The 25,374-nt window shown below is 33.9% G+C and overlaps 1 protein-coding gene across 1 annotated transcript in view; it reads right to left on the bottom strand.

The window, feature by feature from the left end:
- Il1rapl1 (interleukin 1 receptor accessory protein like 1) overlaps positions 1–25,161 on the bottom strand; it is a 625,637-nt gene extending 600,476 nt beyond the window's left edge. Inside the window, exons 1-2 of the mRNA XM_050124922.1 lie at positions 25,146–25,161; positions 16,717–16,996 (exon numbers count right to left, since the gene is read on the bottom strand). Coding sequence (XP_049980879.1) covers positions 16,717–16,996; positions 25,146–25,161 — 296 coding nt within the window. The remainder of the gene's footprint in view (positions 1–16,716; positions 16,997–25,145) is intronic.
- Between the last annotated feature and the right edge of the window lie 213 nt (positions 25,162–25,374).

The following is a 25,374-nucleotide window of genomic DNA, read 5'->3' as shown; positions in this document are numbered from 1 at the left end:
TAATAATTGCCATCATATATTTTTAATTTTGTTTTGAATTAACTCTATTAACACCCTTAAGATTTCAGAAACACATTGTCAACTATTGAGAAAGAAGTTTCATTGAATTTTATTTTTTTTGCCAAAAGTTTCTAAGACCATAACTTTTGTTCTTCTGGGCAAAAAAAAAAAAATTCTAAGAGGATGTAGCTAATTGTATTGTTATTTGCCTTTTCTATGAATATCACACTATCTCAATTCTTTTTTTTTTTTGATATTTTGAGACAGGGTTTATCTGTAGCTTTGGTGCCTGTCCTGGAACTAGCTATTGTAGAGCAGGTTGGCCTCGAACCCACAAAGATCCACCTGACTCGGCCTCCCGAGTGCTGAGATTAAAGGCGTGCGCCACCACTGTCCAGCACTCATGTGTATACATGTGTGTCTGTATAGATAACCTCAGAGGCCAGAAAGAGGTGCCATATTCTTTGGATCTGCTGTTACAAGGCTCCTGTGAGGCACATTACCTGAAGCATTGTATAAGCTATTGGTATTTATATTGATTGTCTCCTATAATATTGACATCTTTCTTCTATTGAGTGAACCATACTAAATGCCTTGAGAGAACTTAGGAATATTGCTATCAATAAAAACATGGATCAATGATGACAAAGATTTTTATGTATCAAGATATTGTGAATATAGGTATTGATCCTCATAGACCTAAATAGCTTGATTGCCAGAGTAGTAGTATTGGGATGTAATGGAACATTCAGGGAGTGAGGCCTAAGGGCAAATCTTTATATCATCCAATGATGTTCTAACTAAAAATGAAGGACTTGGTACATCTTGATCTTTTATCTTCTTGCTGATTTAGAATGTTAGTGGCTTGCTTCAGCATGCACTTCACACCCTGCATCCAGTCCTCTCAAGCAAGGACTAAGCAGTGAGGATAAGTTATAATGAACTGCAACCTCTGTAAGCTAAGCAAAGCTTTTCTCTTCATAATTTGATTTCCTCAAGTATTTCATTGTAAATGTAAAATTGACTGACGCAGAGGGTATGAGCCTTTTGCTTAACAGAGCTGATATCGTCTACTGAAAACTTAAGGAATTATTGAAGGATTTTTAAAAAGGAAATAACAAGTCTGATTTATATTTCATCAATATAACTTTTCAAGTAGTATAAAATAAAATATCTGACAGCTGGATTAGAAGCAATTAAACAGGTGAGAATTAATGAGATTGCACTAAAGAGTAACAATGGAAATTGGACATTGAAATAGAGCTTATGGTTTCTGTCATCACTACAGATCAGCACAGTGTCTTCTTAAAGAGAGTGTGATAGTGAATTCATCTTGCCTGACCTTCCTAGTGCTACAAAACAGTGTTCAAATTGCTATGGTTCCTTGCTTTACAACACAACTTTTATTGCAGTAGTACCCCCTGATCATTTAATTTTTCTTTTTACTTGCTTAGAATTCCATTACCACATATATCCTTCATCTCTAACTCATTCAATGAATACTTTAATATCCTGGTTTTATAACTGGGTATCTACTCCAAATCCTCAGCATCTCTGTCTCTTCTTGGGATTTGCGAAGTATATACTGGTTGTGCGTGGTGATGATTGCTTCCTTAGATTCTCAGATGTGCCTAGTTATTTCCTCATATTTTCTGCATTTAAGAGATAGGTGCTGAGGTGCTTTCTTCTTGTTATGGCTTCTTAATAATATGCTGGCCACTCTCTTTCTAAAACCTTGTCATTTAGAGACATGCATATAGAGGTATTTCTATAGTGTTTTGACTTCAAGAATCTTATCCGTGCTTCATTCAAAGAAAGCTTTGGAACCTGGTTTATTAATTGCCTCTTCACACCAAGCTTTGTCTTTATCCTTAATGTCTTCCAGATATGTGGTAATATCTTATCATAATGTCCAGTACTGACATAAGAATTGATTACAAGTCACTGACAAATATTATTGACTTTTTGGAACAAAGTTTCATTTCTCTCTCAAGCTACAAGTGGTCAAACACCTGGCATACTCAGTCTGATGGCTTTTTGGTAGTGCTTGCGATCAAATCCATACCTTGTGCGTGTTAGCAATGCATAGCATCCCTTGGATTTTTAAGATATACTTTTGTGCCATAACTGAACATGGATCTCCAGTAAACTTTTCATAAGTTTTTGGTTGTTTTTCGAGATAGGGTTTCTCTGTAGCTTTGGAACCTGTGCTGAAATTAACTCTTGTAGACCAGGCTTGCTTCAAACTCACAGAGATCCACCTGCCTCTGCCTTCCAGTGCTGGGATTAAAGGTCTGTGTCACCAACACCCGGCTGCTTTTTGTAATTTCTTATTCTTAATTTCATTTTATTTCTTTTACCATTATTATACTGCTTCTACATTTTATACTCCTTATTATATCAGAAATTAACTGCAAAATGAAAATTTAACTTTCAGAATAGGATAAATTATGGAGCGCACAGCTCTAACTCTTTGCTATTCTTGTTCAGTTGTAATTCTACTAAATCATTTATTTAAAAATTACGTGAATAACTGTATAAATATCTGTAACATTTTTTCTTATGGAAGTAATGTGATAGATCAAATTTTTAGTCTGTAAAATTTCAAACAGCAGAACCGGAGATTACATGTTCAGATGGTTCCTAAACCTAATCACTGTTTATTTTTTTCAACTTGTTCAAAGTTCTTTTTTGCGCCGTTAACTGTAATTACATATATCTTCTGTTCCTATCTTCTCATAATCCTTTTCCAAACTCACCACAACTGACAATGGGTCACTCCTACTGTGTAAATCAAAATATCATTCCCACTTCTCTATCAATGAAAATCCACTTTACGTAACCACAGAACCTCCCATTGTGTGTAACAGTCACTAACTAGAACAGCCATGCTTACAATAGTACTTTGTTACAATATCTCCAGAAGCATCTGCCATTCAGTGATGTAGATAATTTTTAATGAACCTGACTGTCTTGTTTGGTTGATTGTGGCATCTTAGAGACAATTTGAGTATTGATCATCTTTTTTCCTTCTCAGAACATGATTCAAGCTTGACATTTAGTAGGTATTTGATAAATGTGTATCAAAATTAATAACAGAAAAATGTTTCCTCTGAAATACATATATATATAATATTTAAATCTACATGTATATGATCTAAATTATTTTAATGTCAACCTGTTATGAATAATTCCTCCCACCTCTCTATATATATTGATATAGATATAGATAGATATAAATGCATATCTTGATATCTGATGATTAGACAATACCAATCAGGAAATTTTGAAGAGAATGATAGGATACCATATCTACAGAAAACAATATTTTTATGTGAGCAACAGAGAAACTGAAGCAGCAGACATAAATCTCGCTTAATAGGAAAGTAATCCCAAAGGTGACAGTGAAAGCCCGTGATGACAAAAATATATTGAGTCCTTTATCATGTAAGGGCACCAATAAAAACTATAATTCTTTTAAGATCAGAGGTCTAGTTACTGCTCAGAGTAAACAAGTCTGTAGCTTGACTTTGAAATAAAGACAGGATTCAGAGCTATAAATTTTATAGGTTTCTTTACCAAGGAAACCACAGCCAGCTCTTGCTGATGAGGAAATTATGTCAATTACAAAAAATTACCAAGGGGACGGCATGACAATAAATAAAAATTTCATGACTTCACTTTAAGATCAGGGATTAATATTCATGATGAACATCAGAGTCAAGGACATACAGCTTTACACTCTAGAGTTAAAGGTCTTCATCTCTAATTTTAGAGTAGTCATTACGTACTGTTTAGACAAACAAAAATGTTATTTCCTCCAGGGGGGCTATTAGTGTAAAGAGAGAGCTGTCATATTCACCTAATGAATGAAAACAACATTCAGAGATAAGAAAGTTTGATATTTTCAAACCCTTACTTTGTAAGTCAACGCCTTTGAACAGACACCCATAGAAGCAATTTTCATTAGAAATACAACTACTGAAATTTCCAATTGAGAGACTAGAACAGCATTTTTATTCTTTTGTGCAAGCTGTCTACATGAGCTTTTTGTATTATGTCAACAAGGTTAACACACAGACTGTTATATTGCACGCTATTGGCTTTCTTAATTAAGAAGTTTTCAGAAGGTTGACTAATCTTCAATGCTAATTTATTTGAAGATCACAGCAGTGATACCTCAAAGGTACGCTGCTATAACTTTGGTACTTATGATTCTATATGTAAATTAAATTTAGCTTAAGATGTACATCATTTGTCAAAGGAAAAAAAATTCTATCAAAAACACCAATTACTAGAGAACATATCTGTAAAAGTTTAGGAGTTGCATCATTTATAGATAACATTCTGATATTTTGAGAGATGATATGCACTTATATATACATTCATTTTCAGCTATTGCTTTCCTTTTAATATTTTATTGCATTGTACATTGTGAATGTGTATTTTCTGTGTGTGTGTGTGTGTGTGTTTTGAATAAATGCCACATGAGTGTAACGCCTGGGGATTCTGTAAAGAAAACAATAAGATATCATGGAGCTGCTGTTACTGGTAGTTGTGAGCTGTCTTATGTGGATACTAGGAAATGAACTCAGATCTTCTGGGAGAAAAGTAAGTGCTCTACACCATTAAATGCCATTTGTTTCTGTTTTTAAGACAGTATCTCACTATGAACTACAATTTTTAATTGACTTCTCATTTCTTTTGCTTTTGCAATCCAAGAACTGAGATTACAGGTAGATTCCATCCAAATATCAATTCATCAGCTTATATAATATGCTAAGCAAACACTGTAATAGGCACTAAATGTTAACCATCAAGAGATTCTTTCTATTATGTTTGTTATCGAAGTAGTTCTTATAGCTAGATATGTGTGAAATATAACACTATTAAAAGGATTACTGCCATCCAAGGACAAATTTTACACACCATACAGACCAAGGAAATAAATGTAAAAAATTAAACTTAATGTAGTAAGAATCACATCTATGAATGTGAACAATCAGATTTCCTAATCTCTCTTTTTTTAGAAAGTCTGATTCAGCAAATTATATATATAATTATATATATAATATATAAATAATAAATAAATTATATATATATATATATTTGTTTTTTTGTTTTATTCGAGACAGGGTTTCTCTGTAGCTTTGGTGCCTGTCCTGGAACTAGCTCTTGTAGACCAGGCAGGCCTCGAACTCCCAGAGATTCGCCTGCCTCTGCCTCCCGAGTGCTGGGATTAAAGACGTGTGCCACCTCCGCCTGGCAATGGATTATATTTTAAAATAATTTTAAGTTGCTTTAATTACAGAATGAAAATCTAGTTTGATTTTCAGTATATCTAAATGCTTGCTTTAAAAAGGTTTTGTTTGGCCTCCGTGGATCTCCATTATAGTATTAATCTGAAAATTTAAGTAATTTTATAAAGAAATAAAAAATCCTTTCCAAAAATGCATTATGATTTGAGGCTAAATAAGAACCACTGAGGAAAGTTTCTGTTCTGACATATGCGTAAGAACGGTGTGCGATACCTGTAATGTTCATCTCATAACAAGTAATAAGGTACTGGGGAAACCAGAAGTTAACTAGAGTTCTTTCTGCTATTTCTAAGGACCAGAGTTTAGTTCCCAATACTTATGTGAGTCAGTTCACAATTGCCTGTTATTCCATCTTCATGAACCCCAACATCTTGTTCTGATATCCACATGCATGTACACACACACACACACACACACACACACACACACCACTCACACACACTAAATGAGGAATTTTTCTTAAAAGGTCCAAGTATTTTGAATTAAACAACATTCATTCTTAGAGAATCCTGTTCTCTAAGAGCATCCTGATCATAGAGTGACCTTGAGAATGGAACTACATACTGAAAATGGCAGACCATAAAGAGTCTTGGAGTTTGGCCATGCAAAGTCATGAAGCAATTATGAAAATCCAGGAATACCTATATTACAGCTGCTTTCCAGAAGAGAATATACTAACTTGTTTAAGACTCATTTCTGAAATATGACTTCTAATTCTCTGTGATATAATATTGCATTGAAATGATGGTTTTCTGGCTTTAGAACAACACATGATATTTTCCTGAAACCATTAAACTAGCCTTCAAACATTACTCATTCACTTTATAACCTGGACTCTTTTATGGGACTGTCATTTATGACCTTCTTGGAGCAAATGGCTTGTTTCAGATCTATAATTGTGAGAGATAATTAAATCAGTTAAATTCCTATTCAATGACCTCTTTACATTTTTATTTTATATCCACAGTTTCTGTACCATAGAACAGTTGCTAAATGGAGATCTGCCTGAAAGCCAGAAATACCATTGTAAACATACAATAAATCTAGGCTACAGCAAACTGGTAAGAATAGCCATGGTGGTTCCTCATCTGTGGTTTTATAGAATATGAACATAATAAGGTTGTATGTATACTAATCACTGAAACCCAGCTAGCTATTTACTTCCTTGGCAATGAGAACAACAGAATTAGAGATCACTGAAAGAGCCAAGACTTTAAGTTTGTCAATTCAGGAATGTCAGCAAAATTCTAATTAGCTCTAAATGGAGCAGGCACCAGTAAAGGAGAAGCGTTTGTAAAGAAGAAAGATTATGATAGATTTTGAAGAAGTAGAAAATTGTTCAAATAGCTGCATAATTTAATAAGTGCTAATGAAATGTCTATCAGTCCTCCACCTGCTGTGGATATGGGCTGGTCAGTTAATTTTGTAAAGAATCACATTAACATGACAAAAGCTTCTCAAACAGAAATGCTTGGATTCTCCAAGCCCACACCTGTTGCTCAAAGGCAAGACAAACTCTGCAACAGTATATGCTCTGTAGCATTTGCCTAAAACTAGACTTTCAAAAACATCTTTGACTTGTTCCTTCCTCTGAAGATTTGTCTTGAGAACACCTGCTCCATCTGCACTGCAGCTGGGTGTAATTATGTGGCCAAGTTTTAGCCGAACAGAAGCAGGGATGATGAAAGAAATCTTTGGGGCTTTTTATTTAAGGTCGGAATGATCATGTTCTTTGTTCCTTTTACTCTGCACCTTCCAGGTTAAGAATCATAGATATGCTTGATTGACGTTCATATTTAAACATAAGAATAAAAGTCATAACCTAGAGAAAACAGTGAAAAATAGAGAACCATAACAATTGGATAACCCATACGTCAGCTCTGAAATGCTTACATATTGATATCACTTCGTGAAGCAAACTTTTTATAGACTATTTGTTTTAAAGATTTTTTTAATTAAAAAGATATATTTTATTTTAATTGTATGGGTGTTTAGTTTACATGTGTGTATGTGTCCTGTGTGCATGTCTGGTGCTGGCAAAAGCCAGAAGTGTAAGATTCTTGGAAGTAGAGGTTTGCAGGTTGCCACATAGGTACAAGAACTGAATCTGTTCCCCACAAGAGAAGCAAATTCTCTTCTGAGGCATCTCTCCATCTCTTAATATTTAATTTGTTTTAGTTATCTGTATATGTGTGTTAGCGTGAAGGTCTGTGCACATCAATGTAGTGATTGCAGAGGCCAGAAGAGAGTGTCTAGTCCCTGGCATCTAGAATTACGGGTAGTTCTTAGCCCCCATATGTGGATGTTAGGGATTGAAATTAGATCCTCTGCAAGAACAACAAGGACTCTTAACTGCCACACATTCCCTTTAGCCTCTGTTTATAATATTTTCATTAGAAGTTTCTTTGTGTATTCAAAGCCTGCCTTTAATTGGTAAAACTGTGAATGTTGCCCCAAAGTTTTTCAATGTTCAAATCTTATAAGTCATCTATGTTTCAGCAGTTATGTAAAGATGCAAATTAAATTAAATTAAATTAAATACCTGTCCTTAAAAGTTAATGGTCAAAAGAAAACTTCAACACATACATAACCTAAATTTCCCCCAAGGCTCCCATTTTATTTATTGAAAGGTTGCATGAAAGAACACTGCTCAGGTAAGTCTACACAAACTCCTACTTATATTAGTGTAATAGGTGACGGTCTCAGCAATTTTGTTTCTCAAGATCTTAAGTATTTTGGAGAAAACCTTTAGGTTTGTATGGGAAAACATTAATATGCAACCATGAAGTGTCTGTTTTTCTTGTTTCCCACACAGCATCTGATCACACTTAAAATATATCTATGAAATCATAAACTTGGGTGGATTCTTTTTAACAAAACAATCTAGAATCTGTTTTTTTTTTTGTTTCACCATTACTACCATTAACATGCAAACATGGTCCCCATTGCTTCCTATCCCTATTACTGTAAAAACTCACTGCCCATTTGCCATGTTTCAGAATGTTTATAAATTGCTCATACAATGGCTGTAGTATCACTTCACAAAATTGGTTTTGATTAATATTTACTGCTTGATAACTGCTTACCATTTAAATACTAGCACTTGTTCCCTTCTCCATTAATACTGAAAACTATCTTTCTAACCGTGACATATAAAAATTCTCTCTGACCTTTGAGGAATATGTTCTGACTTTGATTTTTTTTAGAATAACAATAATTGTTGCTCTTGATTTAACTGTTCATAGAATTTCTGTATCAGCAGGTCAGTAAACTATCGTTGAACATCAAAACTTGCAGCAAACGTAGTTCTTAAGTTTGTTTATTACAACAGAATCAAGTTCATTGTTTCTAAGTTGTGTGCAGAATGTGTCTTATGACGGCAATAGAATAGAGTGGTTACAGTAGAGACTATACAGCTTGCAAAGTCTAAAATTTTCACCATCTGACCTTTTATAGCTAAAGCTATACAATCTCTGCTCTATGACTTTATTTAATAAGCAACCTTTCTTTCTCAGTTGGACTTTCCCTACCTAAGAGCTTTTTCTTCCAAATTACTCAACATCCAGGCTCTTCCTGAGCCTTGCTAAGAGTCAGTTCCCCCTTATCTAGGGTTATTGATCCTTTTTACTTTGTTAATTCAGCAACAGAATGCAAAGTTAGATGCAAAGAAGCTTGTATGTTGTTAGATGCTTCAGATTTAATTTTTCATTTTTATATGAAGTTTTTGTAGTCAGTAGCTATTATTAGACCTGTTAATCTACCTGTTTAGTTTCTGCATCAATATTAGAACCCTAGCTGGGCAGTGGTGGCATACGCCTTTAATCCCAGCACTTGGGAGGCAGAGGCAGGTGGATCTCTGTGAGTTCGAGACCAGCCTGGTCTACAAGAGCTAGTTCCAGGACAGGCTCCAAAACCACAGAGAAACCCTGTCTCTAAAAAACTATATATATATTAGAACATTAGTACTTCCTAATTTTCAAACGTTCTCTGTGTGTGTGTGTGTGTGTGTGTGTGTGTGTGTGTGTGTGTTGTGTGTCATATGTGTTTTGGAGAGTGGCATAATGCATGTTTGGAGGTTAGAGGACAACTTTTGGGGTGCTGATTTTCTCCTTCTACTGTGGTTCCCAGTGACATAAATTAAGTTGTCCAGCCTTTATGAAAAGTTCTTTTTTACACACTGATGGCTCAGCTGTTTCTTTTTCAGTCATTATTTTCAATAAATTAAGGAAAATATTAGGACTAAAATCAAAAGTACAGCTACCAATAAAATTTGACTACATTACAGAAGTCATGACTCGCTCATGTTTACAATTTAATAATTTCCTCTGTTGGTCAGGAATGCTCACTTATCATGCATGAGGTCTCTTGTTAGCTCTTCAGAAATGCAATAGACAAATGAGTGAATGAATTGATTAATTGAATTAAACATTCTTCATACTTATAAGTTATATTCCATTAAACTTTTTGTAGGTGTTTATTTTACAAAATATATATTTTCAGCAGCCTAGAAAGTACAAATTAATTTTTCAAATGTCTTTAAAACTGTGCATATCTCTCCTTAACATTAAATCATAATTTCAAACAGTTTTTACGGATTTCTCTCAGTGAAAGATTAGAAGATTAGATGCTCCTTTCCTAATATCTAGTGTCCTAAGAACCTATCTCCATTTCACTCCAGCAGAATTAATTTCATCTTCCTAGTAAGGAAATAGGATTATGGTGTTGAAAACATATTTCCTGGATGGTAAAAATGTATCTGCTCAAGACTGGTCTATCAGTTCAGTATCATCTCTAAACATAAGAGTTATGGAACCAGAAAATCTCATTGAAGCCTACTATGGCAAGAAATATTTTTCTCATCAAAAAATGGTGGAAGAATGCCTAATTTATAGTTTTGAAGTTTCGATATATCAGCAACTAAGGATTTAAAATCTTTCATTATGACTTTCACTTATATTTTGCTCTTTTTTCACAGGTCCAGCTTATGTAGGATTAAATGCTTTTCTGTAATCAAAGTTACCAAGATTGGGTTTTATTTTTTCCATAAGTAATTATTAAAATCATAATATTGTATAAGTAATATTTTATTCAAGATATATTATGAAACTTTAATCCCATTCATTACTTCATTTAAAAATATGTAATACATATATTTTATTGTAAGACATTTCAAATGGATTTTGAATCCTAAGAATGTCAGTTGTAACATATTTGGAGTATAGCACATCACCAAAAGAAGATAGCTGTCAAACTGAAGGAGCTGGACCAAAGATGTGTAAAAATTTTTGATGAATTATGACTTCAATATCAAAGTGGAATGTTTTTTTTAATACATGGATGCCTCATAGTATTTTAAGTAATAACAAATTATGATCTGAGAAAAGATGAAGTTCAGATTGAAAATGATCCTGTGCATCCTTCATTTTTCTGGAAAGCAAGGAAGTAGATCAAAAGAGTTGGTGAGAACTACTTCTATTTATCAGAATAGCCCTAATTAAGGAACCAGTGACATATACCAATTGAAATATACAGTAGCTTTGGGATGTGACTATTCAGTAACTCCTATCACAACTCTTTAATTCAAATGGACCAATTTTGTTCATGTATGCTCTGTTGTGTCATCTTTGCAGGCCCAAAATATGAAAGATAACATGTCTTCTTACTTGGACTTACAATTATGAGCAGCTATTCCTGAACAATTGTGTTAGAATGAACCATAGAAAAATTATTTACATTTACAACTAACATAGAAAATGTGATCATAGGTTTCTAACCTGAGACTGATGTCATAATATGACTTGGGAGATCACCTAAGGAACAGGATGAGTGTTTTTTGAAGACCTTAAATGTAGATTCTAGTCCAATGCTATTTTGTAGACATTGAAAATTTTCCAGATCTCATTGAATGTAAGCCCTTGTGAAGGATGTTCACAAGTTAGCTTTAGACTTGGTTCAAGGTATATGTAACTGTGAGGTAAGGAAACATGTCATAAAAGTTTATATCTTATCACTCATTATTGATTGAGGACAATGTGGTTGTCTCATTGGAAAGGTCATGTGAAGACAAAGAAAAAGGTTATTAAAATTATATATGGAGGAGGCCCAGCCACAAGTAACTATGGCAGAACTTCAATCAATGTGAGTTAAGTCTATATTGCATATAGTGCTAAAGTATAATAAGCTTTGTTTTAACTCGTTATGTTACAGATTGTCTTATACTCACATTTGGCCATTAAAATAATTATCTTTGAGTTACCTCACTCAAAATGATGTTTTCTAGCTCCATTCATTTGCCTGCAAAATGCAAGATGTTGTTATTTTTTTCTGCTGTGTAGTACTCCATTGTGTAAATGTACCATGTTTCCCTTATCCATTCTTTGGTCTGAGGGGCATGGAGGTTGTTTCCAGGTTCTGGCTATGACAAACAATTTTGCTATGAACATAGTTGAGCATATGTCCTTGTGGCATGATTGAGCATCCTTTAGATATATACCCAAAAGTGGTATTACTGGGTCTTGAGGAAGGTTGTTTCCTAATTTTCTGAGAAATCACCACACTGACATCCAAAGGAGCTATACCAGCTTGCATTCCCACCAGAAATGCAGAACTGTTCTCTTTACCCCACAACCTCTCCAGCATAAATTGTCATCATTTTTTTTTTTGATCTTGGCCATTCTAAGAGGTATAAGATGGAATCTCAGAGTTGTTTTGATTACTCTGATGACTAAGAATGTTGAGCATTTCCTTAAGTGTCTTTCAGTCATTTTAGACTCCTCTGTTGAGAGTTCTCTGTTTAGGTCTATAGTCCATCTTTTATTGGATTATTTGTTCTTTTGATGATCAGTTTCTTGTGCTTTTTTTGGTATATTTTGGAGATCAGACCTCTGTCTGATGTAGAGTTAGTGAAGATCTTTTCCCATTCTGTAGGCTGTCATTTTGTCCTGTTGACCTTGTTTTTTGCTTTACAGAAGCTTTTCAGTTTCAGTAGATCCCATTTATTAATTGTTTCTCTCACTGTCTGTGCTGCTGTGGTTATATTTAGGAAGGAGTTTCCTGTTCCAATGTGTTCAAGTATACTTCCTACTTTCTATTCCATAAGGTTCAGTGTGGCTGGCTTAATGTTGAGGTCTTTGATCTATTTGGACTTGAGTTTTGTGCATGGTGATAGATATGGGTCTATTTCCATCTTGAAATTTTCAGGCAAATAAATTTTACACAATTGCCATAAAATTATAATTGGGCTAATCTTTGTAGACAAATGTGTTAAAATTTTCATGGACAATACTAAACTGCACAACAGCTAAATAATTGTAATAACTTTGCAGCATATTTTAAAAGAATGGTTTTGGAAGAGAAGTAGGAAGACTTGCTCTATTAGAAATTTAGGTCTATTATATATCTACACACTAAAACCATTATAGTATAAGCTCACATCTTAGACATTGGCTGACAATGAATCAAAGACATAAGCATTATATATGTAGCATTAGAATGTTTGGCATTCAAAATTTGAAAGATTACACATTTAAAAATCAAAAAAAAAAAACCCACAGAGAAGCAAAAGTTTCACTTCACACAACAGTATTATCCATACATAGAAAACCTTGTAACAGGCATCATCAAGACTGAAAACATTGTTCTGCAAAGGAAATTAAAATGATAAGCAATGAAGCCATGATGTGGCAGAAAGTATTTGCAAATCACATATTCATAAAGGAACTGGAATCTAGGCATGCAAAGAATTTTCAAAACCCAGCAAAGAAGACAGGCAATTCAATTATAAAATAATAGACAAATGCATTAATAAAAATTTTACTGAAGAAGACAGAGATGGTAAATTAGCACATAAAGATGTTAGCCGTCATTAACTATTAGAGAAATGAAAATTAAAATCATAATGAGATGTCACAAGAAACCTACCAGAATGGCTTTAATGACAAAATGGTATAATTAGTGGTGAACTCTATCACCTGCATTGCCAGTAGGAGCACAGTAAAGTTGCTCTGTCAGCTAATGTGCTGGTTTGAATGAGAATGGACCCTATTTAAATGCTTAGTGCTGGTTTGAATGAGAATGGACCCTATTTAAATGCTTAGTCATCAGAGAGAGGCACTATTTGAGAAAGAGTAGGAGGTGTGGCTTTGTTGAGAAAGGTATGTCACTGGGGGTGGCCTTGAGGTTTCAAAAGCTCAACTTTCAGATAAAATGTAAGCTGCTAGCTACTGCTTCAGCACCATGCCTGCCTGTCTGCTGCCATACTCTCTACCATGATGATCATGGACAAAACTTCAGAAACTGTAAGCAAGTCCCCAGTTAAATGCTTCCCTTTTTATGTTGTGTTGGTCATGGTGTCTCCTCACAGCAATTGAAAAGTATTTAAAACAACTAGTTTGACAGAATTCTTTTTAAATTGATGGCATAACAATCTTATTATACACACTCTTGTATATTTATGCCATAAGAAGTAGAACAAATTTTCCTTTTTTAAAACTTATAGATATTTTTGTTTGTTCTGTCTTAGTTTGCTTGCCATTTTGAGATACGATTTCCTTATGAAATCCAGGCTGATCACTAAATAAACAAGCCCTACTGTGCTGAGATTGTAGGAGTGGGTTACTGCTGAGGGGAATAACTTTAGCTTTACCTGATTCACATCAGAAATAGACCAGATGCCATTCAGTGAACTAAATAAACCAATGAACACTATTCAGGAATAAAAAGAAATGCAACTGTTTGGATGGAATTCAAAGGAGTTATCCTGTGTGAAAAATCCAATTCCAAATGATTATATACTATATGATGGCTTCCATTTTGAGTGTAATATTACGTAGAAAGAACATTATTATGAAAGAATAGGACAGATCTTTGCACTGGTAGTGTTATTCTATATCTTGACTACCCTCATGACATTATCCTCATTATGATATTGAACCAGATCTTTGAAAAATCTCAACATTGAACCTTGGGAAATCCTTCACGATATCTCTGAATATTATTTCTCCTTGCCAATTACAATTTTGTAATTAATTCAGAATTACTTTTTGAATAAAAAATCATAGATCAAACAATATGCCACTATGTGGGGCACTGGCCAGCTCTATATAGGAAACTTCCAATTGTGCTTAATAAAGTGATGAGTTAAAATTAGGAGGTCAAGAATTCATGAAAATCTGTATTCTTTTATAAAGTATGCTTATTTCTATAGCTAGTAATGATAGAAACAAACCATTACTGTCTTTAATTCATTTTATAAAACATTAAAATAAAAAATAAGGAAAAAATTAATGAAAATATTTTATATGATTCAAGCAACTCTGTGATGTTGTTCTTTTAAAAGGATAAGGAAACTTTAGTTCATTATAGTAATAGTAAACATAGATATTTCTTGACTTAAAATACTCCACTGCATATATTTAGGTATATATGTGAATTAAATGTACATAAGGCCTGTTAAACTATGTCACTGGTAAGTTAATACCATACACTTAAGCTCATGCTTTGAAACTTCTAAAATTCTTTGCTAGTGAATTATTTGGAAAGTAATCATGACAGTTTGTGACCTGTCTAATAGCTAACGATGTGCCAAAATTACAGAGACTCAACAATTTTAGGCTTGTACCTGTCAACAGCAAGTCATGTTGCTTTAAATGCTTTTCTTTTTTATAAAGGTTTTGAGAACCTTTCTCCAAATTGGAAAAGGAAGCCACACCATCATGAGCTGCAAATCAATGGCATGCTTGAATTTCAGTGGCAAAAGTTACTATTTCCTCAGTTTGTCACTTCCTCTAGAATGCAGCTTGACACACATTAAACTTTAAGCCTTTTGCCTTTCAATTTCACCTTCCATTAAAATGTAGACATATGAACAGATGGCAAAAGGCATCATTTTGGAAAATTGTCAACTTTTCATTCATCCTTGCAACTCTAAATGCAGGGGTCATTTTGTTGAAAGTTGTGAAAGGAATGGATCAGAGGTTATATTTAAACATATAAAAGAATTGCAGGTCAGTGCTTTTGAAATTCAGATTACTAATGTGACACATTATTTTGCCATCAACAACAAATGAAGAAAATGAGTGCTTCAATACAATTGAACATGACAAATTTCAGATGAATGATGACCCTGCATTTATGTGTTTTTTATAGTCCCCTGACATTTTCCATGCCAGATAGAAAATATGAAATTAAATGATGGTTCAACATGTGCAGGTGGTCCTATACTAATATGGCAGTTATTCATCACTACTCACACTCACAACATGTATATTTCTTTAACTTCTAATACATTTTTTTGGAAGGTTCTTTTATGTTCAAGTCTTAAGTGATTTTGAGGTATTTTAACATGCCAACACGCCTGTGGTGATGCTCTAGCATAAGCCACAGTACAGGACACAGGAATGTTTGCTGTTAATCAGAATTTCAGAAGTAGAAGATGAATTATAATTACAATAAATATTAAAAAATTTTTAAGACATTTTCACAGTTCACAGTCAACTACTTTAAACTTTTATTATATAGCAAAACATTGAAATTCAGAAACATCAATAACTATAACTAAACACACCTTCCTTCCTTATAATCAGCTTGGTAACGGCATTCACTATCATTTATGGAAGGTACTATTCACAGCCCATGAAAGGCTAAACATGCTTAAACTGGGATTTTTAACTGTTAATGTGTTAAATGGATACTGTTTTAATACATTAAGTAAAATGCATATCTTTTATTTTATGCTGAAAATATTTATAAATATGCAATTAATTTCTTTATGGATAATAGCAAATACTTGTTACTAACTTTGATCCTTGCTCATGAAGACTCAGATTTTGTTTTGACTAGTAGTTGTCATTAACAAAAGGTTCTATAACAAAATCATTATATTCCCTAATAGGTCAACATTACCCTTCTTTCTGTGTGTACACAGGCACCACACATACACACACACACACACACATATAAAACACATCACTATTACCTATATCATCTTTGCATATGTGCATAAACCAGAGGAGTCTCTGCTCTGTCTGTCTGTGAAGGGCAATAACAAAATGTTACTGCCCATTTAGCAATAAACTATGTGTCTCTTCTGTAAGACTTTGCTTACATTTTATTTGCAACATTTTACTTCCTCTATAAATTTTATTTCATAGTGTTTAGTAATTTCTGGCAACAGAAGTAGATACCCAGATGGTATCTCTTTTCTCCATAAGCTTGAAATAATGTCTCAATATAAATTCCAATCCCATCTTTTTATGATTTAGATTCTACATTTTAGTACATGGCAACACATGCAAATATTGAGACAATATGTACAGTTGAAAGTGACAGTAGGAAACGTTAAGTATTAGAAAACACTAGGTAGTTTCATTGAGTCAATAATAATTTCATTAAAAGGTACCTGATGACACAGGCATAAAGCCCACTGTCCTGTAGTAATGTTGGTCTGAACCAAATGGAGTCTTCTTCTTTGCTCATTCTACTTCCATCAAAGGCAATGGGCTCTTCAAAATCTCCAGGACCAGAGCTTTTATACCACATTAAGCTGAGTCCAGCGCTTTGGGCAAGGGAGTAGTTTGTTCTGATATAACCATAAAAGAGTGCACACTTGATTCTAACAGGCTCTCCCACCAAAACTTGGTATTTCTTGATATCGACAGACCAATCAGTGCATCCATCAGCTGCAATAATAAAGAGGAGAGAGAATAAAATCATTGGAGAAAAGAATTAGCAACATACTTTTTCATTCATTCATTTATGTACCTGTTTACAGAGTCTATGAACTGAGTCAGACTTATACTAGACATAGAATACATACAGTGATGAATAATACTGAGAATTGTCTGTTAAAAGTAGTTTACTCTGCTGGCAAACAATGCATTGTTTACTTGCTCCTTCCAATGTTTAGTTTTAGTTGGTATCACTAAGTTCATTATTTATTTATTGTTGCTCGGGTTTAAATATACCATTTGTGCTGCTCTGTAAAAATAATTCTGGGCCTTTAAAATATTTTTCTTTTATTCTGTAGAATTGAAGCTTTGTCAGTAGAGGGGGCCAGAGAGACGTTGCTGTTCTAGTATGCTTACTTGGCAGGTTTTTTTCAGCAAATATGGCTCCCCAGCACCTGACTCCGGAAGTGAATGGTACCCAGCAGCTTGGTAAATTTTTTAGCAGTCCTTCAGGTGAGACATCTTCTAATCAATCTTTCCCCCAAGAAATTCAGAAAGACTGTTGGCAATCCCTGGGGCAGTTGTATTACCATCAAGTTCTACTAATGCAGAAACTCTATGGTTTGTCACATTCAGTTAAGCCAGACTATACATTCCCAGTACTGTTTGCATCTCTGTTCTGGGGATAGAGAAATAATGGGATCCATTGCTTGGAAGTTCAATTTCGTTGATTTGGACAATGACAATCAATACTCTGTCAACTAAAATTTTCTTTTGCTATGAACTGAATATTTGTGCAGCCCCCTCCCCAGCACAAATTGAAGCAGTAACAGTATAATACGCTGGTGTTTGGAGAAGGAACCAGGTATGGGTATTTGGAATTAGATGAGGTCAGATGGCCGTGGCTCCTTCTGATAGGATTATTGTCCTTAGATGTAGAGACATGAAAGTTTGTTTTTTTCTTCCATTGGGGCTCAAAAAAAGATCATTGTGTAAGTACACAGAATGAAGGTAGCCACTTGTAAAGAGAGCCATCACTAAAACTGAACTGCTTGATACCTTAATATTGGAATTCCCAGCTACCAGTACTGGGAGAAATAAGCTAATATTATATAAGCCACTCCATCTATTATATTTTGTTATGGAAGCCCAAGCAGAACTATATATATATATATATATATATAATTAGTATTTCACTTTACTATTACAATCGCTTTTTACATTTCATAATTCTCTATAATTTTATCATTTATGATAAAAAAATTTGTGAAAATTACAGTGTAGTTCTTTCACTCTTTAGACACATGCTGATAACTTCAGAAATGAATATGTCATAGTTAAAATATATAGAAAGAAATAAAATTGAGTTGTGCTCTGATAGCAGTTTCACACTCAAACTCAAGGGTAAACAGTTACTGCTCTGATGTCTGTGAGTATTGAGGAAAATATATAAATAAGAAACCATGGTGGAAAATAAAGAAGCTAAGGGTTACGGTTTTTCTTTATATATTTTCCAAAGGGACCATTTTCCAAAGTTCAGACAAACTATTATTGCATGGCAATAATGACCTGGGACTTTCTATATGTCTAAACTGCTATGTACTTAACTCAGCTGCTGAATCTTAGAACAGCAGGCATATTCCCACATATCTGGTAACAGCATCTTTTAATATCCCCTCCCTGATACACATACAAAATAGTAGATTCCAACATTACTGATACACGAACACTGTCCATATGCCTGAGTCATCAGTAACTTCTGAGATAAAATATGACAAATTATCAATTACAATAAGGTCTACTCAAAATATTTGAACAAATATTTAAATTATGAAATTGCTTTCTTTTTCAATATTTCTAATATTTTTCATTATTTTTACAACTTTTTTCTTTCTCATCCCATGTGTTCATTGTTTTCCATTAATTAGTACAAAATAATTTAGAGGCATGATGACATTTTACTCCAACACACAGCAGTATCTTCTTAAAAGCCATTTTGATTATACCACAAAGTAGTTTATAGCATTGTACTTTAAAGACATCTCAAATTTTAAAAGGATATGTGATCACCGAAAATTGTACTCTTGCTGACTAAAATTATTATTGATTCATTCAGTTCCTTCAGGTTTTCCTTATTTCAGTGTATAAGTTCTGCTTACTTGGAAAAATCACGGAAAAAAAAACATATTTCTATATACTTTTGATTATGTAAGAAGAAGGCAAATTTTCTATTTTTTTCTTCTTAGTTTTTAAAAATTACTATGAGGTAATTGTAGAGAACAGTATTAAATCTGTTTTTCTTTATTCTAGAATAAAACATCCTTCTATCAAGTCTTGTTTAAAAAGTTGAACTTTCAATGTGAAGATTCCATGACAACAGCCTCTTTCCATATTTCTCCGTGGTAATACTTCTTTACAATCAATGAGAGTTTATGAAGCTAGAAAATTGTGTGGGAAAATAAAAGAAGAAAACTGTATCCTTATTTCTTTCTTCTACCACCCTTAAATTTGAGGGAATTTAGATGAAGAGCGTGATGAAATTGGGAAATTGCTTTCTAGAGAGTTCATACTGAAGCATCAATTCATGAACAAAACTATATACACTGGAAAATGTCAATATATTCAAATGAGATTAGAAAAAGTATTTTAATTAAGTCACTATTCCTACATATGTAAGAGCTCAAATATTTCCATGGTAACAAGCTTAAAGGTTGAATTTAAAAAAAAATCTAATCATAGAACTCACACATATTGCATCCTAATATGAATATTTAAGTGTCAGGTGTGGTGGAACATGTCTATAATCCACAGACACAAGAGGTGAAGACAAGAGAATCAGGTGATGAAGGCTAGCCTGAGGTATACAATGAATTTACGGTCAGCCCACATTACTTAGCTAGATCTCACCAATTAAAAAAAAAACTTTATAAAAGTGATATAGTTCAGTGGTAGGGTGCGTGGTGAGCATGTATAAGGCACTGTGTTTAAACTAAACAAAATGTAAGTGTTAGGATTTAAAAAAAGACATCAATAATTTTGTCAGAAATGATCAATTCAACTTCTTTACTGAGCTGATAATTCTTGTCTCTAGATTATTTTTGGCTGTTAAATACTCACAACTCAGTTATTTCCTTATGTATTCATGTATGGAGAACCAGGTTCATTTGAGTTCACAGTCTTGTTGAAGATTATATATCTTAGTAATCTAAAACAGGGCTGCAGTAATGAGAATTTGCAATGATGGTTCTGGTAATATTTCATGAAAAGGAGATACTGGAGATATATGTGGAACTTTAGCAAGTTGACCACACTAAGAACAAGCAGACAAATACAGATACAGACATGAAGAAAAAAAGTCATATAAGTATGATACTGCATGTTTTATAAGAACTACTAATGAATTTGTGTTGTCTCTAAAATTTAAGGCAAAAAAAAATAACAAGATATAAAAGGAAAAAGGTAAAAAATGTTTAAAAGTGTTTAGATTCCTTGTAAGAGCAATGGTGTACCTTGAAGCATTTCAACTAGAGAGTGGTAGAGCCAGTTTAATAGTTTTCCCCTTAATGTACTATACAGAATTTTGGGTCCAAGTATAAATTAGAAGAAGGTTTTAACCAGAGAAGTAATATGTATAAGGTCTGAATTCAGCAGACACAGTAGAGATGTAATGTTTGTCAAAGATTTCAGAGGTACAAATGGTCAGGAGTAGTCAATTGACTGAATATAAATAGCAAGAGAGAGAAGTAAGATAAATTTACTTAGGAACTCATGATTTTGGTTGTGTTATAGACTTAACAATTTCATAATAGGAAGTCAAAGTTCTTTATGTATCAAGTAGTAATGTCATTGAAAGGCATTTTATCATGTTCTCATTAAAAGATTTTAGACTATGAACATACAGAGAATTTTAAAAGTCTCAATAGATGGAGTTAAAGTGTTTGCTTGTATTTTCTGTTTTTCTAAATGGAACTAAGCAGAAGTGAATGTCTGGCATAATGGCATCAATAGATTTTACCTTTTGAAGGTGAAGTACCCCAAAGCTGAAGACATGATTGTCAGTAATAAATAAAGGTCATGTTGCAGTATATCACAAAAAACTGAACAAAACACTGAGGATAGGTTTTAAATAGGCACTGACAGATTCACTTTCAAAATATAAACGTCATAATTAAAATCCGGCATAATTACAGTTGTCATTTTAAGGGAAAAGCAGAAGCCACTGCAAGTTAATCTGTGCTAAGGACAGCAAAACCCACCAAAAGCTAACCTTTGCATTCTACTTGCATTCACAAACTGCATTGGACCCAACTTACTTTCTTAATCACATTTACCAGGTGGTGGATTGCTTCCAGATTTTTCCCTTTAAAAATATATACAGTGTAACGAAGAGCGCTTTCAAATATTTTGGTAAGTTCTAAGATATGATGCTTCTCAGGAGGCTCTGCCAATTATCCTGAACACAGCCTCTAGAAATCTTTTGTCTGATAAGGCCTAAAAATTATTATCAATCAGCCTTTCAAAGTAGGTCATCTCTAGGTGAGTGTAGACCTTGCTTAGCTGTAATCGTGTTCCTTCTAAGATAGGCTTCCCTGTTGATCAGGGAAAAGCTGGCTCCTAGATAAACAATAACTGAGTAACGTAGTTTACCATGGTCATATTTAATCTCTAAATTCTAACAGGTACTCCTAATTTGAAAACAACAATATTGCTTTGCATGTTATATATTTTGTAAGGATTTCCTTCAAACAAGCATTTGATTACAGTTAATAAAATAGAAAGGAAACTAGAGGAGAATAAAGCATTCACAAGCTATTATCTTAACATATATATTAGAGTTATAAGTTATGTCAGGATTCCCGCAATGAGAAGCAAATTCACAATATGGAAGTTAATTCAGCAATTGTATATATCATTGAGTAAAAAAAAATAAATAAATAAAGTCATCACTGAGAATGACAACATGGAGATTACATAAACCATGTTTCATATCAGTCTTTAGTGTTTCCACTCTATCATAGTAAACAACCACTTTGTTGTTAGATCACTACAAATGTGGAAATATTCTGGAGACTTCGGGATCCAGGGAAAGTAGAAACAGACTTTAAAAAATAAATAGAGATGACTCAGCCAGAATATCATACATTATATTTTTTATCATATTCAGCCCAATTCCCTCATATTCACTTCCTATTCTATATGATACAACTTTGTGTACTCCAAATTAAAAAAAAAAGTATATTGAATACCATTAGTTCTGCCTATATACTCTCAAGTATGTGACTGGTGCGGGAGAATTGTCTGTATTCTCTCAACCATGTTTTAAATAAATGCTGATTGGCCAGTCAGGAAGTATATGTGGGAAAACCAGACAGGAAGTAAAAAATTATGCAATGAGAACAGGAAAATTCTGGGAAGGAGGAAGCTGATTCCTCCCACTCCTGCCCAGACCACCGAAGCAGCAGGATGTGATCTGTCCCACTAAAAAAAAAAGGTCCTGAGCCACATGGCTAACATAGATCAGAAAAAATGGGTTTATCAAGATGTGAGAGTTAGCCAGTAAGAGGCTGGAGCTAATGGGCTATCCCTATCAAATCCCTCCCCCTCAAAGTTCTGGAAAAACTATGCAAGGGAAGGTAGAAAAAGTGTAAGAGCTAGATGTGATAAAGGATACCAGAAGAACAAGGCCCTCTAAATCAAATAGATAAGGCTCATACTCATATAAACTCACAGAGACTACAAAAACAAGGACAATCCATAAATGAGTTTATATCAAGTTCTCTGTGTATATATTATAACCTCACCTTAGTAATTTTATGGGTCTCCTGAGAGTGTGAACAAGTGGATCTCTGATTATTATTACTGCTCTTGGGACTCTTTCCCTTCTGTTGGTTTGCTTTGTCCAAGCTTAATGTGATAACTTTTTGTTTTATCTTATTACACTTTATTTTGTTATGTTTTGTTTTTAATCTCTTAGAAGCCTGTTCCTTTCTAAGGAGAGGCAGAGATAGAGTGGCTCCAGATGGGAGAAGAGGTAGGGGGGAACTGGTAGGAGTAGAGGGGGAAACTGTAATTATAATATATTTTATGAGACAGTAGTAATCTATTTTCAATAAAAGGAAAATGGAAGAGGAAGGAAAAATATTGTATACTTTGAAGACATGTCTCAGTGGGTAAAATTCTTGTCACAGAGGCAACAGAACATGAGTTTGGAGCCTCAAAAATCACGTGAAACCTAGACAAAGATGATAGCTTCCTATATTTCCAATACTTAAAAGATGGTAGTGAGAAACCATGAAGAGCAATACATGCTCAGACATATGTATACACGTTCACCCAAACATATACAAATATGCATACACATGCACACTATACAAAAACACAAAATAAAATTATACTTGTAATCTGGGAACTTAAACATTATTTTACTTTCACAGGATCCCATGGAAAGAACATTGCTCCACATGATAGCTCAAATTAATTCTAGAAGCCGATGTCCCCTCTCCCAACAAAGTTTGTCCTCAGGGTTAGGGACATGATTTAGGGGTTGATTATAATTAAGTATAGGTTTGAGGGTTGGGGGGGAGAATTTTTAAGGCTCAGGGATATCTTTGGGAAAAAAGGGGAAATTGAATGGGATAATAGATAAGTGTGAGCTTACTCACACTACTAATAATAGTGAGTAATGGAGTGAATACTTGTGAGATATTATTTATAGGCAATTTACATTGGCATAGATTCTTGTATATTGATACAAACTTAAATTCTATTAAATATGTTCCTATTTTCATCTACAATATTTGCATATCTAGGCAAAGTTATTTTGTCATATTTGTATGCATTCATGCTTCTACCTCTGCTTAAAACATTTTTGTATATTAATACAATTTTAGGATATATTTATCATATTGCAATGTACATTTCTACCTATGATCAAGATTCTTTTACATTGTTTACACTTTGAGGTCATTGTGCTTATTTGTTGCACAGTTGTTGGTTGTTTAATATTCTAATATTAAGTCTTATTCTTTCAGTTATATAAGTATTAAGAATTATAGATTTATAATTATAGTCATTAATGTTTGTCATACTTATAGTTAGACTAATCAGGTTCTTTAGACATATAGAAATTATATTCTTCATAGATAGATAATCTTAACCACTTCAAGAGCTGTAGAATATGGCATTTAAATAACTTAGGGTTCTGTTGAAGTGAGACATGATTTTTCCTGGGAGCACTGATCTATTCTCGAGACAATGTTGAGCACCAACGACACTCTACTTGGTGCTTGTTTTCTTCTTGGCAAAACTGGCCTTTGGGCAAGGAACTGCCCATGCATTGACCACTGACAAAATGCACGCTGTGCAGACAGGACAAGCAGGAAACAAGAAAAAAGACTGCCAAATCTTGCCAGGACAGGGTAAGATGGTTTTGAAAATTGTCTTGCCTCGGAAAATGATCTGCCAGTTACTCTAGGCCTTAGCCAAATTTGGTTGCTCTAACATTGAAAATGAGACTTTGGGTGATTGCCCAGGTAGCCAGTTGTCTCTGTCATTTGTTGCACATTTTGGAAGTTGCTTGATTACACTTCTTGCTTACTCAAGTAATTTCTGTAGGAAGTCTTGCAGCTTGTGGTTACCTGCCTACTGGGGCATGGCCCCTTATACTATATATGCTGATGTAAAGCATACATCCAGCCTCTTTTCTGGTCTCTCTCTCTCTCTCTCTCTCTCTCTCTCTCTCTCTCTCTCTCTCTCTCTCTTCCAATTGCAGATTTAAATTCTGATCTCCATTCCAGCAGAGGATTCTGATTTGTGAGTTTACCCCTAAATAAATAACCATCTATTTCTCAATTCTGAGCAAGTGTGAGATTTCTTTTAAGCGTCCATTCCACAAGTAGTGTTATTTCCCTACTTGGATCTTCAATGGGGTTGAAGACTAGATAGTTGTAGCTACTTTCCTCCCATGACTTGGTCAAGTTATTTATTATACAAGACACAAACTAATTAGGATAGGATAATTATTGAAACATTTATCACATGTTTCTTGCTTGACATATTTGTTCTTATTGTATATAATTTTGTATTAGACTTAGAGTGCTCTTATTTAAACAAAAGGGGGAGGCGCTGTAGGAATTCCTACTGCCAGTAGCCTTTAAGTTACTTGTCCACTTGGGCATGCCCGCTTATTTATGGTGATGTGAAGCACATGTCCAGCCTTTTTTCTGGCTGCAGGATTTGGTTGTTGTTCCCTGTTCCAGCAGAGGATTATGATCTAGGAGTCGACTCCTAAATAAATAAGCCTCTATTATTCTTAATTCTTAGCTAGTGTGAGATTTCTTTTAAGTGTAATTTTTCAGTTTGTAAGAATGAAGTAAGTCTAAGACAGTTCC

Source organism: Alexandromys fortis, unplaced genomic scaffold (genome assembly GCF_014885135.2).
Source record: "Alexandromys fortis isolate MF-2015 unplaced genomic scaffold, M_Fortis_MF-2015_v1.1 scaffold_226, whole genome shotgun sequence".
Taxonomy (NCBI): Eukaryota; Metazoa; Chordata; class Mammalia; order Rodentia; family Cricetidae; genus Alexandromys; species Alexandromys fortis.
Note: the sequence above shows the minus strand (reverse complement) of the source record. Positions and strands in the feature narration are given on the sequence as shown.